Source organism: Melospiza georgiana, chromosome 1 (genome assembly GCF_028018845.1).
Source record: "Melospiza georgiana isolate bMelGeo1 chromosome 1, bMelGeo1.pri, whole genome shotgun sequence".
Lineage (NCBI taxonomy): Eukaryota > Metazoa > Chordata > Aves > Passeriformes > Passerellidae > Melospiza > Melospiza georgiana.
Window position 1 is genome coordinate 133,548,249 of NC_080430.1, and position 17,046 is coordinate 133,565,294.

At 37.3% G+C, this 17,046-nt stretch overlaps 1 protein-coding gene across 2 annotated transcripts in view; it reads right to left on the reverse strand.

Moving 5' to 3' along the window:
• Nucleotides 1-2,051: 2,051 nt before the first annotated feature.
• Nucleotides 2,052-17,046, reverse strand: part of DPY19L4 (dpy-19 like 4) — a 28,546-nt gene continuing 13,551 nt past the window's right edge. For both annotated transcript variants that reach the window (XM_058030303.1, XM_058030313.1), the window contains exons 11-19: nt 16,710-16,783; nt 14,765-14,923; nt 12,982-13,101; nt 11,798-11,918; nt 10,325-10,381; nt 7,908-7,990; nt 6,102-6,234; nt 5,510-5,668; nt 2,052-3,128 (exon numbers count right to left, since the gene is read on the reverse strand). In XM_058030303.1, coding sequence (XP_057886286.1) covers nt 2,964-3,128; nt 5,510-5,668; nt 6,102-6,234; nt 7,908-7,990; nt 10,325-10,381; nt 11,798-11,918; nt 12,982-13,101; nt 14,765-14,923; nt 16,710-16,783 — 1,071 coding nt within the window. In that variant the 3' untranslated portion in view covers nt 2,052-2,963. The remainder of the gene's footprint in view (nt 3,129-5,509; nt 5,669-6,101; nt 6,235-7,907; nt 7,991-10,324; nt 10,382-11,797; nt 11,919-12,981; nt 13,102-14,764; nt 14,924-16,709; nt 16,784-17,046) is intronic.

Sequence of the window (17,046 nt, forward strand, 5' to 3'; positions counted from 1 at the left end):
TGCCCTATTGTTGTCCCACTGAGGGATATCACTGGAACTTATTATTTTTCACAGAAACCAGAGATTAGACAGTATTTTTGCTAGTCCATGGCTGGATAAGAAATTAATTCACTTTCTTTGTAAGATATGATTCTTTCAGTCACTCGTTTTAATTATGCCTTTTTACAGGAACAACCACAATGTTCTCCCAAATAAAAGGCTCCTTCTGTTACTTAAGGCTGCTGTGCCAATGGTGCTGCAATATAATTTTCTCTAATATAAAAAGCAAGGTAAAAATCTTAAATGATTCTCCTAAAGCAGAATCAATTGAAGTATCAAGAATACATCTTAAAAACTATGACAAAATTAATAACAGTAACTATGTCACAGTTCAAATAAAGTTCAACTCGTTCATTTAAACATGTATATAGGCCAACATGATACAAGACAGTTTTGTTTAGATGTGTGGGTGGCCTCCTTTGTGGTTTTCTTAATATGTGTGCTCTACATGTATGTGTTCAAACTATGTTCTACATGGTAACACACACAACATTGCAATGAAACACAACAGGCAGCCAAGGACAGCTGAATGTTACATCTCAGCATGGCAGTCTAAGGCATGAAGCCAGAAGTTCTGCAGCTTCATCTACCCAAGTACAGTTGTAATCCTGAAGTTTGCACCTGGAATGCCTTATTGCTGATATGAAGTGATATTCATGAATTTCTAACTTCAAGAGATTAAATGACCAACACACAGACATGTAATTCCTTGACAGTGATTCAAATAAACCTAAATAGAAAAAGGAACTGTAAACTTACTTCCAAATATTACATCTATATCCACACATACAGAGGGGGTTCCTGCAGGCCTGCCATAGCTCAAGTTAATACACAAGCTTCTGTTGGTATATGATAACTGAGCAGTCTGAAACAGGCCAGTGCAGTAAAACATGCACTTGTGCACAAGCAAATACATGCAGCCGGCACTCCAGCAGACACACAGGTACACACTATCCCCAACATGATGTGTGTATGCCCAGAAAGGATATTTACTTATAACTTGTAACTCAGTTACATGGATAAGTGTTTCTCTCAGTGACAACATCCCATATATTCGATGGATTTATCTATTCTTTGAAATAAAATGCATAATTTAACATTTTGTCAAGACTCATAGGCCTAAAAATATAACTGAAAGTAAAAAACAGATTAAAGACATGTTGGCTTTTACAACAATAAAGCTTTTTTCTTTAAAATCACTTCAAAAGTGATAACAAGTTTTAAAAAAATCTCAGCACTATGTGTCAGTGTAAAATAAGCAAGTGTATCTGCATAGAGCAGAGAAGAATCATGCACATACAACAACATGCTGCAGTTCCTAATAATTTCAGAGTTAAAATCTCCGATTTGCACTAAGGATTGTTTTGCAGCTTCCACTTGCAGAATGGTTTGCAGATTTTTCAGCTGAGAGTTCATCCTATTTTCCCAGATCCTTCATTAAAGACATCTGGGCTCCAAAGAATCATTCCCACATGCCTGATAGACTGGTCTCTGGGCCAGGTGTTACATTAATTTGTAACTGCAGGTAACTCCTAAGGGGTGAGCAGCTTCTTCCAAAACTCAGTCCTGTATTTTGTCCAGTTACATCTACATTAAGCAAAGCTACTGTGACCTTTTACTGGAGTTTCCATTCTCAACACTAGGTTTAGGCCCAGAGTTGTAATTATAACATCATTCATTTTCTTGAAAGTCTATCAGCCAGCAACAAACAGGATGAACAGATCATTTGTTAAGAAAAGGAGTTGTAGAGGCAAAGAGGGGCATAGAACAAATTTTAGAGGAAAGCAAAACTGCAGAGTACTTTGCCAAATTTTCAAAGATCTGTGTATTTGCATAATTGATATAAAAATAGCTATGAACACCTGTACCATTATTTATTAATGGTGGTGATTATAGTAGATTAAATGACAGTTATGGCACTATCTTAATACAGCTATTGCATAATAAGTTGAATGAAATGAGTATCACCTGTCTGTGCACACACCCACCCACCCACCCACATGCACCCACACACACCAGCACACACACAGGGGGTGAAAGTGAAGTGCAGAAGTCTCAGTAGCAAACCTGGTTGTCCTGCTACACTTGCCTGAAAACAAGTGTGGCATACTGTGGTATACTGGCCCATTCTGGTGGCTGCTAAGAAAGACACACTTATGCATACACACACAAACATTTAAGTGTGGAGAAATGCTGAAGACAAGTTCTTTCCAAACTGAAGATCTGAGCTTGTCAGCTCCTATTGCTAGGTCTAATTCCTAGCATTTCCACCAACATGTCTCTGTAGACAACAGAAACAACAATGTAGAGATCAGTGCCTTAATCAATGAAGTGTTGTTTAAGTAAAATCTTCCTCATATGATTTATAAAAACTATATAGCTACACATAAGATGTATAAATGTGTGTTTGAGAAACACAGAAATGTTTACCATGGAAGACAGGAAGAATTAAAACAAAACAAAAAGAAACCCCAAACTAAAAATCCAAACACTTACTTGAAAAGACTTGGGATAGTGATTGCTTTCTTGCTAAAAATTAAAAGCTATATGACTTAAACAAGCTCTTTAAATAATTTTTCTGTATTTACTGAAGTCTATGCATATCAACTCTCTAACACTAAAGTTAGAAATCACATTTACATGAAGATTAAGATGATTTCTAATGGGAAGAAAAACGTAAAAACATGGAAGACTGTAGCACATTGTAGAGACTGTAAAACTGATAAATGTTCCTGTTTCCTTCAAGGATGGTATATGTATCAGCTGATCTGTAGATCAAAGAATTTCAGTTTGGTAGAGTAAAGTTGTCAGTACACTGCATGTGTGCACATCTATCTGCAAAAATAGACTTCCTTGCTCAAAAGGAACTTTTCCAACTGAAATTCATTCACAATCAATCCTCAGAAAGAAGCTTGCATGCTTTTTCAGGACTGGAAGGATATCACAGTGTTGATTCTATATACAAAGTAGGATCTATTCCAGTATACTCGAGTGAAATAATTCACATATGGAGAATAGTTCATTTTGATTTCATGACAAAATCGTCCATATTTTGAGTAGGCATAGTTGTCACCTTCCTCACAAACCACCTGTCAGAAAGAAAAAGACCTAATTACAGTACTGAAGATAAGTGGTTACAGAATGTAATTTTGTACATTTAATTAACTTTTGTATTCTGTAAATTTCATTTATGATAGACAATTAATTTCCACATTGTACAGTTCCAATAAACTGAAAACATATTCCCCTGTAATTTGTTTAACCACCTAAAAAAGCCTTTATAATATGAATCAAATACACTGGTTTTAATGTCTGCTACCTTGACAAAGGGATTAATTCCTTTGTCAAGGTAGCAGACATTAAAACCAGTGTACTTTGTACATATTATAAAGAACAACAGCAGTGGAAATTATGCACATGCCCTGGTTCCCAGTACAAAACTGACCTGCACAGAGCATACCAGTATGAAGGAAACTAAAATCTCAATTACTTTCCCAGGCCAAGTAAGTTTTGACATATCTAATAAAGACCAAAGACACACACACACACATCTCCCTACAATTTCCAACCAAGTGACTTGGAAGCAAACTGCATTCTAGGATCTGCTGTCTGATATCCCCGAAGAAATCCCTTCATTATTCCTTCTGATGCCACAAATTTACACAGTTTAAAAAAAAACATGGTAGGACAAACTCATGAAGAAAAATCCACCAGTGGCTTCCAAACACAAAGATAATTGCCCTGAGCTACAGTCCTTCAGCAACAGACTGCTGGAAAACATTTGTCTTTCCCTATCAGTAAACCTGTGCTCTCAGCCTGTGTCAGAAACAAGATACTGGACTAGGACTACAGGAAGTAGCACAAGCTATAAAGCAGTACTTATCTTCTTAAACACAGCAATTCAAAACACATCCACAGACCTGTCAACACACTGTCTGCCCACTGTCTCACCTACTTTGGGAGTAAGTAAATGCTGCACTGCAGTTTCCAAATATGTATTCACTAGCTTCCACTACTTTGGAGTACCTTGATAATCTTCCAATACGACTCAAACAAATTCTGTTAGCAAGCAAACTGAGAGATTTGTTTAAAGCTCCCTGAGACAATAAACTTTATTAACTTTACAGAACAAATGATGTCAGTTTTCTGAAAAATATCCAAATATACCCAAACCAACCACTCCCCACAAAAGAACAATAACAAAAACCACAACAAAAAATACAAGAAGGATTATCAAGCTTATGTGTGAGAGAGAAGCATGCAGGAAGCATGGAGATGAGAGATGCAGGGATATGTGGGCATGGAATCCTGAAATTGTGGTTAATTGCTCCAGTGGAGATCCTAAGTGTGAAGAGGAAACAGGAACTTACTCATGCAAACACAGATCTGAGAAGAAACTGAGAGGTAACATGCAGATTAACAAACATGGAGGTTATTCAGACACACACAGTTATGGTACGGTATATTGGATATATCCTGGAATGATCACAGCATACATGGTTTTAGCAGCAAGACTAGGAAAGAAATAATAGGTTTTAGCAATGGTAAGGAAGTTAATAGAAAATGGGACAATATCCTTCATGGATAAAGTAGTTGGGAAACCTAGAAGTGAAACTGACACCAGCTGTAGATTCCTGGGGAAATATAGAGCAATCCCCTAATAACATACCACTCCTATATTGCTTAGAGGTAACTGGCAACTCCCTCTTTCTTGTTGATCTGAGAATAAGCAATGAAACTCTAAGTGAGTTTAAGGCCACCCCTTGCCTTTATAAAACCAAAATTTTTGCTGGATTTCCAAGAAGCCAATGAACAAGTGGCAGTAAGATCACCTTATAAACCCCATCTTACTCTCTAGTTAAGCAGCAAGGGCAGTACTACCAGCATCCAGAGAGACAGAACATGTCAATGACTGAAGCAGCATTCATGGTGCAGTTTATCTAACCAGTCTTTCTAGCAGATGTGGTTTAAACTATCTGTTGATGTGGTAACCCATCTGCAAGGCTGAACTGAATAGACTTGCACCCTCATCAGAACCAAACAGTCTGTACTGAACTAAATGGCAGGCTGGTCCTAATCCCAGCCAGTTTTAGAAGAACTGAGTTTATCCATTTTAGAATTTCATCTTCAAAGCTGCTAAAGAATGCCTTCTGAGGCAGGACTTCAATGCTTTTGTAACAACCTATTCAGGTGTCAGTCTTGAACATTTCTATATAGTTCATTGGTATTTACTGACTGTCAGAAAAGCAGCAGAGCTAGATACTCATGTGTTAGGAGGGATTAGGGCAGTTAATAAAATCAGGTAAGATTACAGGTTATAGACAATCCAAAACTTGACTGATCACCTTTAAAACTTGAGTTTTGTCTACATGTCAATTACAATAAGAAAAATAAGACCAGCATTATAAGATTTATTTTCAATTTAATTATTTATGCATTCAAACATTCATTTCTTCTCACCAATACTTACATGACCATTAGCAATATCCAACAGATCTTTAACTCTACATCCTCTTACAGGTCCCACTTCATTGCAAATTGAATCTTCAATAACCAGAAAGTTTGCTTTGTAAGATGTGAGTATCTTATAAATATCCTCTGCTGACCTCTTTGAATAGATCTGATAAATCTATAAATTAAGAAAACATGTACATGCAATGCAAAAATCAGTGATACCTTAAACACTGGGACACACACACCCCCAACAATGACCTATCTGCAATGACAAACTATATGTACACAAGCTATAAAAAGTTTGGTTTTGAAATCAGTGAGGCAATGGCCAGCTGAATGGGAAGTATTTATCTCTGATGATGGCAAGTTCTCATCTTACATACTCCAAGTATGTATGTAAGGCCTGAAAAGTCTTCAGAAATAATATTTTGATAATGATTTGTTTCTGTGCAGAGTGAAGCACTGATAATATACTTGATAATCCCTTCCATGTCCACTGGACTCCTATGTCCTCTTCTCTTCTAATAAATTTGATTTTTTGCATTACATTTGGGTGAAGAGGAAGACAGTTCCTGTGAGATGCCACATTTATGGAATTGGATACTCACATTCTCATTTCTTTTCAGGAGATCATCATCATTATACAAAGGCAGGCTCGACACCATCCATCCTGTACAGAGCTTGATCACACCCATGAGCTGTGGGCTGCCTGCAAACACGGCAGCCACGGGAGCCTGGCGTCTGCAAAGGCAACACCAACACACCTGAGCACTGCATGCACTCATCAAACAGCTCTATCAGCTTGTGTGGGATCTGCAGAATGAACTGCAGCAGGTGAAAGGGGCTCTCATTACAGCTGGTGATGGTGTTGCTGTGGCAGTGCTTTTTCCCCGAGGGAGAGGGCAGACCTGCAGCAACAGGAGTTTGAAAGGAGGGGTTCCTGCTGGGGCAAGGGCTCGTGCTTGTTCTCCCCTCATGCAATCCATGAGCACCATTCAGAGTGGTCCTGGAATGGATCCAAGTTCTGCTGTTCTGAATGGCTGCCAACTCGTGACAAAACAAGCTTGGGAGAGAGGGGGTAGGTACAAGGAGAAACAACATGATGTTATCTTGTAAGGGAATGATTTGTGATTGTTGTAACTTGATCTCCAGTATGTATTTAATATGTAAGCTCTGATCATGTATTTCATCATCTATGAGAAAATAATGTCAGCATGCAGAATAATGTCTACAGTAATCAGGTTTCTGGGTTTGGTATAACTTTTTGACTGTTTGTATTTCTGTATTAGTAAAAGAAAACAGTCATTGTCACACTTTATTACAGACTTTGGCAACTTCTGTAGAGAAAATTCAAATTAAATTTGTATTATCAGAGAGAAGACTTGGAGAATATATACTGTAATAATGACATTGAATTAAAATTTCAATGTGGATAGCTAAGTATATCCATAAGAAAAAAAAATCCTTATTTTCTTTAAAAATAAGAACAGCTGCTACAGATAAGGGTAGTCACATTGCTCGTAGCTGAATGAATCTCAATGAAATTCACCATGATTAATTACGTACTTGAAGTATATGCAGACTAACATAAAAGCCATTAGGTACTTGGCATTATTCCACTTGCTGCCTTGAAGAGCTACAGCAGTGACAAACAACATACACTACTACAACAAGAAAAAGAAATTGGCTGGAACACTAATTACCAGCCCTGCCTTTTGTGAAGATGAACAGGTTGACATTAAAGACTACATAAATAGAGAAAGCAATATTCTAAAAAAATACAGTTAAAGCTAAGTTATCTGAACACAAGGGATCTAATTTTCAGAAAAGCACAGTTCCTAATGACATAGTTTGAAGTTAAATTGAATGAGGCAGAATGCAATTCTGAAACCTTTGGTGGTAAAAAAAATAAATTGTGAAAATAACTTGACTTGCTATTAGCTGTGTATATGCTCAGTATAGCTGTATAACATAGCTCCATACTAGCTGTGGTCAAAGGGGAAGTCTGCATAACACATGTATCTGACAAAAGTCTCTAAATCCTCACATTCAGCCATTTCATTTTATTGGCTCAGGCACATAACATCTCAGGGTTTTTGGCATTACAACCAACATAATCCTGCAATCTAATTAAATGTTAGCAAGATCTAAGATCCTACTATTTAGAAACTAGGTCTGCAACAACATTAAACATGACTTGCTTGTGTGTTCCAGGATCTTCTCTTGTAATCCATGATAAACTCCAGTTTCTTTTATGGGAACAATACCACACTTAAAATAGAAAACTTTTTTCCCCCATGCATCATTGAATGCCAAGGGAAAACCCAGCTTGACAGAGGTAGCTCCACAAACTGCTGAGATAAAAATACCCTTACAAAAAGCAGTAAAATAGAAATGTTGGACTTTATGCTTACTTTATCCATGTCATAAGTTCTACTGTATCAGGATCATAGAATTCTTGCAGTTCCGTAAGCTCTGTCATTATTCTAGGGAAAAACTGATGTAAAATGGTTTTGGTTACTTACAGTTTAAAAAATTATCTATAGAGCATCACATTACATTAAGGCCTTAATTGACACAACAGAAACGGGTTTCAACAGTTTTCCCCCTGACTGGTACTTTTGCTTGAATATTTTGCAAAACTCAGCTTACATTTGCTTACCTGACAGCAGAAGTCCCTCTCCAAAATAAGCATGTTAAACAGAAGTTCTAATCTCTCTCTCTTTCATTAGAATACTTATAATTAAAAATAAATAAATAAGTAGCAGCAACAACATTCATGAACATCAAGTGGCATTAAATGCATCAAAACCACAGTTCAGGTGGTCATATGCAAATGTCTACAAATAAGGGCACTAAACCAAGAAGATGATAAATCTCTCATGGTAAACCTGCTTGAGCAGGAAGGATTGGACCATTGTGACTTGATGGAAAGGTGTTATGCAAGCAAGAAAGAAGAAACCTCCTAGAAGAGCCCTGGTGATGTGCCCAGACTCGCGTCTGACTTCAATCACTGCAGTGAAGACGAGCACATTACATTGTGTGAAGTGGGATATCTCAATTTATGCTTTTGAAAAACATTTTGGGAAAAGGAGGAATTCTGTGAGATAGAATGCCACCCTTTCAAACCAGGCCAGCTTGCAAACCTGCATCATGGCTTCCCTACCCTGTTAGCTTTGAGGTCCCTCTTTACTGAGATGAGAAATTTTGTAAGTCCTTGAGCCATTTAGTGCATTTATCTGAAAAAGCCATGGCTGGAAACTGGCCAGCCTTAAGGGGCTAGAACAGGTACATGTACATGCTGTTGTAGATGTTAAGTTCTGGACGTCAGCTCTTTTGGAAAATAATGAAGTTTACAGGCTCTGCCACATTAAAGAGACAACTTACATTGGGACAGCCACAGTGGACAGACAGAACTGGGAGCCTGCTTTTAACTGATGACTTTTCACCTCCATTACCTGGACAACTCAGCTGTCAAGTGGCAGCAGTCTACAATCAGCACAAGAAGAGCTGCCACAGGTTTGTGTCAGGGACAAACAGCACTGCTGTTACACATACACTGGAACTACTCCCAGAGCAGAGGGATGGAAAGAGGAATTGCTACTGCCACCCCAAGGAGAACCTGCTTCACTCATCACAGCACCTGGAAAAACCTAGTTAGAGGAGGGACTATGCCAGACACAGACAGAAGGCAGCCAAGCAAAAGGATGCTGAGCTATACAGTCAGCCTTTATAGCCACGGTAACAGATTATGCTCGAGGCATTTTTGCTGCTCTGTTACTTGTAATCAACATTCCCAACCTCAGGGACAAGTTGTGAGCCTGGAGAGCAAACTGTTCACCACTGCTTAAAAGCAGAAGCTGGATCAACAATGGACGAAGCCCTCTAGAGTCCAAAACCCCACACTGCTACTGCTTTCATTAAAACAATCTGGAAAGGAATTACTTGGGTAACTACACTCGTTTCCTCTATTGTAATAGATTTCATAACTCTTTTGAGCAACTCTAGCTTTTTTTACAGACAGTATCTATTGCTTCATCAAAAACATGTAAAAAGTCAGGCTACAATAGAAAATTTAGCTGCAATGTAAGAGAGATGTTACAAAATCTGTTAAAATACTGTTGGGCAAGACTGGCTTCTATATGTGAATTCTCAGACTAGCCAAACTATTTTAAAGCTGTGCCAGTATAGCAGAGGATTACACTTGATGAGACGTTTCACATATTTTTTGCACTCACAGGAGCTTAAAAAATAATTTCCAAATACTCCACTCTGAGGCTGTGTGTGACTTGCAATAAAGTATTCATTTTAAACTTGGAAACATCTGTGCCTTTTCTTCTCCTATATTGTAGTAGGTACACACCTCGACAGAATTTGTCTGCACAAAGAATTTAACTTTGTTATAATTTGATGGGAGCTTTTCAAACAGTTTATTTGCATATAGCCTCCTGTAATTTTACTTCATCTAACTTTATGCCTTTTCACTAAAAATAAGATTGAGGCAACATAGCTTTCAATATCCTGAGTTTTCATTTGGCAGCATTTTCTTTGCTGAGTCAGTTTATACATCCAAAGCTTAACAGCTGACTATAATAAAGTCTTCATTTAAATTTAATTACAATAAGCAATCATTAAAAAATTAAATTTTCAAATACCTTATACTGAAAAAAGTGAAGTTTTTTTTTTAAAAAGAAACATTTTCAATGGATGACACCTTCAATTTCATCACATATATTTAATTTCACTGAGTACATTTCATTACATTTGCTCATCATTTTGACTCATATTGTGCCAACATACAAAGAAAACTCCACAAAGGAACTTTTCTTACCTCTTTCCACAAGCTGAATCCAATTATAGTGGGAACTGCCATACTCAGGATAAGAGCCTAGAAAGTACATGTTAGAGAAAATGGATTATGCACCACTCTCCAACTCTGAGGTGTCTGTTGATTCTGCTCATACAGTGAGCAATATTTATGCCTGAAACCTCATAGTGACAGTAGGTGAATCTTTGTGGTTTTCTACCAGGCAAAAAAATTTCCTCTAACAAGATTTTGCCTAATTTACCATGGAAGGCTTCACTTGACTCACAAAAACTTTACCATCAATTTTAGGGACAGTTAATTACTACTAAAGTAACAATGATTCCATGTGCACATGATGTAGGGAACAAAAGAAGGTAAACACCTCACATTCAAATGCTACGAGACCAAGCATTTCAAACCTCTGATCTTGTTCAGATTAGCATTATTGATATGCAAGACCCAGAAACCCATCTCTCAGCATACCATCATTCTAGCTGATGCAATTTTTGCTGTGCAAGAAGGAGAAAATAGCTTCTATGGCACAGAAAACATTTGGTAAGGAATGCACACAAGGCATTCCTTTGATATTAAGCTGCTAACACATCTACTGTGTTAATAGTGAAAAAGCAGGTCTACATCACAGAAAACATGAAGCATATAAAAGAATGTGCTTACCATGTAGCTGAACATATTGATACTCCTTGACTGAAAGAACACAGTCAATGTTTCTGATATAGCAGTGTATGGTATTTTCACAGGAGACATAATGAACATCTAAGTGTAATATATTTATTCCTATAAGCCTCTTGAATTTAGGGCAAACAATACCCTATCCTTATTTTATTATTAAAACCAATGCACAAAGCTGCTAAAAATCACACAAAGCAACTTTTGTCATATTGAGAATAAAGTTAGGGTTTGGAAGCAGGGGAGTTGTTTGCTCTGTAACACAAGCTTCTCTTCAGTCACAACACTTCTCTATGATGGCCAAACATGAACAAATCTTATACAAAGTAATTCAACTTACCATTTCTTGTGCAGCAGTTTTACTCTGAGCAGTTATATTCACCTTACTACACCATTTAAAGACCCATTTCTCAGGGAAACAAAGCTTACGCCTTCCCTGTGCACCAGTATTTTTTCTCCTGCATTCCTCCTAAAAAGTGCATGACCTTCTTAACCAATCCCAAATAGATTTGAAAGAGAGATTGAGTTCTCAAATATTTGCTAAAAGAAATTGAGAAGAGTGAAAAGGAGATGAAGACAGCTCTGCTTTTTATGAGGAAAGGTTGTAGTGTGAATGCAACTTTATCACCAGGTACCAGAGAACAAGTGACACTAAGAAGAAAAGACAGAAAAAGCAGACCATATGCAATCCACTGCTCACAGAACAACCTGTTGCTTTCATGGGTTCTTTCATGGGTCTTAGGTACTTCTTGTTTGCAAAGCTATATACTTGCTAGCTGTATTTTCACGACTTTGGCAACAGCAACTCACCAGCAGTATTGGGTGCACAGCTTTCAGTCGAAGCCACTTGAAAAGCGTCATCCAAAGTTCAGGAGAACACACACCAAATGCAGCAAGCATACAAACATAAGGTGTCCATAGATATTTCATTCTGAAAAACACTGCAATAACTTAGTTGGGACCCGGTGTATGCCTCTGTACTCAAGCTATTATAAAAACATTCAGATTTTTTTCTTATGCCAGACACGGTCTGGATGTTCAGACAATCTGAGGTCAACTTTGATGGTACTGGAGGGTAAACCAAGGAAATCTCTAGAAGAAGAGCTGGCACCTGATTATCTGCTGTGAGATGGAGGAGCAAGATCCAAGGTAAAAGATGACAAAATCCTTCACAGAGTTCAGGGGAGGATGAAAGAAAAACAAAGAGAATAGCAGAGTCACTTGGCTGGTTTTCCAGCCAAGAAGGGATAAAAAGCAGCTATTTGACAAAGCTGTACAGACAATGTACTATAAGGGACTTCCTGAAGAAAGGAAAGGAAAATATTTAATTAACTCTTAAGTGTAGACTAGTCAACTTAGAAAAACTACAGGATAACACAATAGTCTGCTCACTTTAGGCAACATTTGTGAATATTTAGATTTTAAGATGAGGAGCCTAATAAAAACACAAGTCTGACATTTTCAAGTTGATTAAGCTGATAAAAAGATTAGAACAACAATGTCTTCCAAACATCAGCTACTCTAGCTTTAAGGACTAACACAATACTTTTGAAACTAGTTCTGCTACTGATTTAACGTGTCAAGCAGAGGTACGCATCATGGTAGCCTACACACAAGAAGATGGATAAGAAATCTTCCATGTCCCAATATTCCAGCACTATTCTGTTCATCAAAACACTACAAAAGCTCTTGCTAAAAATAATTACAGCACAGTTCTATACTAAATACCATAAGGAAAGTGATTTAAATGTGATTCAATTAATGTCTTGGACCTTGGCTGCATTAAAGCTTGGAAAACGTTCAGGAGATCAAGCACAAGCGTTCATATAGCCATATCAAATTTATAATCAAAATTATTTTGACTACTCCTAAGTAGTATCACTATATGCCAAAATTATTTCTGAAAAAGGGTGATTTCAAAGGGGTAAACAGTGCATCATGTCCAGCAAGGAACTCTGTTGATTTCAAAAGAGATACATCAAAATCAGACTTACCCTTCCAAACACATCGCTAGACAACCAAGCAAAATTGTGTGAATTACATGATAAACTATTTCTGGCCTCTCTCCAATTCGACCATCCTCAAGTTTAACTGTCTCTTTCAGTGGTTCACCACTGCAGTTGGAGAAAATGAGACATCACTTAATTCAGATATTATCCCAGGAAAAGGTGCCAATAAAAATACTTTTAAGTCAGCAGTGCACTGAGATCATTCCATATCATAACATATAATATTGTTGCACTGTTCACTTGCTTTTTGTTCTTGATCACTGACCTATCAGTACCATTGTCCCTTGATTTAGATTGCAACCTCTCTGGAGCAATGGCTGTCAATTAATACAATGGGATCACTGCTTATGACCACAAACCTTACTTTAAGGTAATCCAGCACCAAGAGACAGTCTAATTTAAGAGCATGTACACTCTACAAACATTTACACAAATCACACTGAACATGCATTTCACATTCCTTCTTACCAATAGCACGGTAAAGAATTATGGAATCAGTAGCATGATAATTGTGTATGGAATGTGTGTACAACAAAGACAACAAAAGTAGCTGATAGTCACATTATTATAAATTCTAATTATATCTAATAAATAAAAATCATAGCCAAAATCTTGCAGTGAAAGGTTTTCTACTAACAAGATAGAAAGGCATAGAATAAATAACTTCCTCCTACCATGATGTGATTTGTTTACATTTTTATAATAAGTTTCCTTATGAAAATTAGAAATGATATTTTGAGATTATTAACTGATTCAAAAATTAAAAAAAAAAAAAAAGAGAGAGGAAAAGGTTTATTTTAAGATTTTCCTTAAAAAATGTTGAACATAATGTAGTCACTGCTCATTACAAAGTAATAAATAGTTATTTCAACCACTAGCAAACAGTAAGAAGTTTGCTCCGTTGTTCTGAATATCCTATCACACATCCAACCTGACAAACATTTTCATTTACAGCAGCATAATCTTTATCTGTTAGAAGCCTTCATCCTTGAAACAAACCTATTGATTTTTGCTGCAGACAAGTGAGAAATTCGTTCCAGTATCTGAGAAGTTACACCATTCATCTTCTACCAGGAAGAGATAATTTCCTAACCACTGTGTTTCCAAGACAAATTATGCTAGGATCTACAGTGTTGGTATTCTTAGTTTTCTTACAAAGACAGTTCCACTACCCCTCCTCTCAAGGGAACTGTGAATCACTGTGAAACTAAAACTAATTGAGTCAGTTTTACTTCAGTTCTGTTCCAAGCAGCAACGGCTAGCGGACCTTATCACAGTAAACAAGTGTTTTTAAAAACCAACAGTGAAGCATTAGAAATCCAAAGCCCTCTCAGCTCCACCCATCTCATCTTTCTCAACATGTAAACTTGAAAAAAAAACCAAAAACCCCAAATGCAAAACAGAAAAACAAATTCTAGCAACAATTAGATAACTTTGCTTTGGAAGGAGAATTACAGATATAAAATCTTTCACTGTCAGTGGGAAGAGACAAACACATCAGCAAACACTATCCAGAGCTCAGCAGGAATTACATCTGCAGGGAAACAAACCAATGACAACTCCCTGTCCTGACAGGAGGGTTGCTCAAGAACCTCCTCACTAAAAGACTTTTCTTCAGGAGGCTCTTGTGGGCCTTCCCACTGGCGCTCACACCCTGACAAGCCCAATGGTAAAACAAACTCTGGAGCAACAAACATGATGACCATTCCCTGAGGCATCCAGGAGCCTCTTATTTTTAACTTATTTTTCACATAAACAAGTTACTTACCAAATTCTCCTAAAAATGACCTGAGTTACAGAAAAAAGGCAGATAATTAATACTAAAATATAAAAAGGCAACAGTGATGACTGTGTTAGTCGCAAAAAAAAGTCTTGGGAGGGTGCCTGAAGAGATTCTTGACAAAGGAGCCAATTCATTGTAAAATTCCTAGTAAGGCAAAAACATTCCATTAAAAACAATAATAATATCCCATAGATTAGGAAAAAAACCCCAACAACCCAGCACAAAACAATTGCAATTTAACCTATTCATGTCATAGGAAACTACTTGAGATTCATCTTTGACATTATCTTTTTATCATTTGAAACGGCCTTGCAAATACTCTTTACAGTAACTGTCAGAAGTCCATCTTCCCAAAAAGTATCTGTGATCTGAAGAGAGCAGACTACAAATCCTCTGTATCACAAAAGCCCAACCTTCCACATAACTCCATTATGGGGACCAAAAGAATCTTGTCACGGTGGATTAAGATTTTAGAGATATTGATGCAAGAAGGTATGCTTGTCCTCATTCCAAACAAGGAGACAAAGAAAGGAAAGTGGTCATCTGAGATCACAAAGAAGCCTGAGACACTTCCAGGAATAAAATCTTTAATGTTGAAATTCTAGTTCTGTAGCTGAAGCCACTTCATCATTCTTCTTCCTCATATAGCCAGCAGGAAGATAATGCACTCTGCTCAGAAGCACTGTCAGTGTGTATTCTCAACTGGAACTGGTGCAGCATGTGGTGCTGGGAATGCATTCTTGTCTTACTTTGTTTTGCTTCCCTCCCTCTTTCATTTTCTCCCAAGGGAAGACTAGAGGACAGAACCACTTTCAATTAGACAGAATCAGTTTAAAGATGAACAGCTGGGCATGTCCCAACTGGCCTTAAAAGAGAGATCTTGAAGCTCTTGTGCTGCAAATCACAATTCCAATACACAGTGTTCCAGGCATAAAGGCACCCAGTTTGTCTCAGTCTCTGGCTTCATTGCAGAGTCTGACAGTCTGAAAAGTGATATTTGGCAAGGACCCAGGGGGAAAAAGAGGGAAATCCATTAATACCTGGGAGCTGAATAAACTGAAATCCTGACCAGGAGTCTTTGTTTTCTTGCAAAACACTTAAGAATGAGTATGTGTGTATGATAAACAATGCATCATAGTCAACATCCCTACATCTTGTCTTCCAAAAGTCCTCCAACAGTTTCAGTTGGGTGTGATGTCATTTTCCACTTGTTCCCCTGAAAGGCTGTGAAGCAGCTTTTTGTAAGAGAGATGCAGTTCTTCAGAGAGAGTTCCAATTCCTGCATGGCATTGCAAATCTTGGCTTGGGTCCAGGAGTGTGTCAGTCCTTACTAACACTCCATTGGAAGCTTTCCAGAAAATCTGTTGCCATGACATCTTGCAGTCCAACATCCAACTCTTTACAGATACTAATGTTTTTTCTCAGAATCACAATTCCCTCTGACTATTAAGATGTCCCTTGTCCTAATTTCTTCCAAAATATAAAGGGAATATTGGGGGTACCCACAACCCAAGCCTCTTTTGAGACAGTATCAATAGTTCATGACTCTTTCCAGAGCCTTTTTTCCAGGCTATAAAAAGCTCATACTGCCACCTTTACCCTATTATCTTTGCTTTCAAGTCTTATTAGAAACACTAGACAGGATACAGAAAGTTTTCATTCTTCAACAACACAAGACAACAAAAATCCATGAAATGCTTTCACCCTAAGGCATGAAAAATACTGAAGTACCTCAGAAACCTCAATACCCTAAGTAAATTCTGTATGTGCATATTTTTTTACTTTAATCTTAAAACCAGACAACAAATAACTAAACTATTTCCCTAGCTCCTCTATAAAACTCTCACAAGCCACTGAAATGTTACACTTCTCAGAGCAGTTTCAAAATTTTTGGTATCTTGGGAGGTGTAAAGAGTTTAAATAAACTTACTTAGTTGTGTTTAAGCCAAGTTTTACTTCAATGAACTTCAGCAAATGCCCATTTTCTTTATGAGGAATGAACATCTGAAAATTAATTTAGCAGAGAAAAATCACACAAAACGCTGGAAGCAGTTTTTTACATAGTCATTCAAATTACAAAATGTCAGGTAACAATCAACTATCCAAGATTTAGTTAAAACTAACAAAATGGATTAAGTGTGCTAATTAAGGTACTGGTATAGCACTGTAATCTTCAATAAATCTACATTTAGGGTTTCCTTGAGAATATTATTCCCTTCATTCCACTCCCATACCACACCAGGAGGACAAGTGAAAAGCTGCCAATA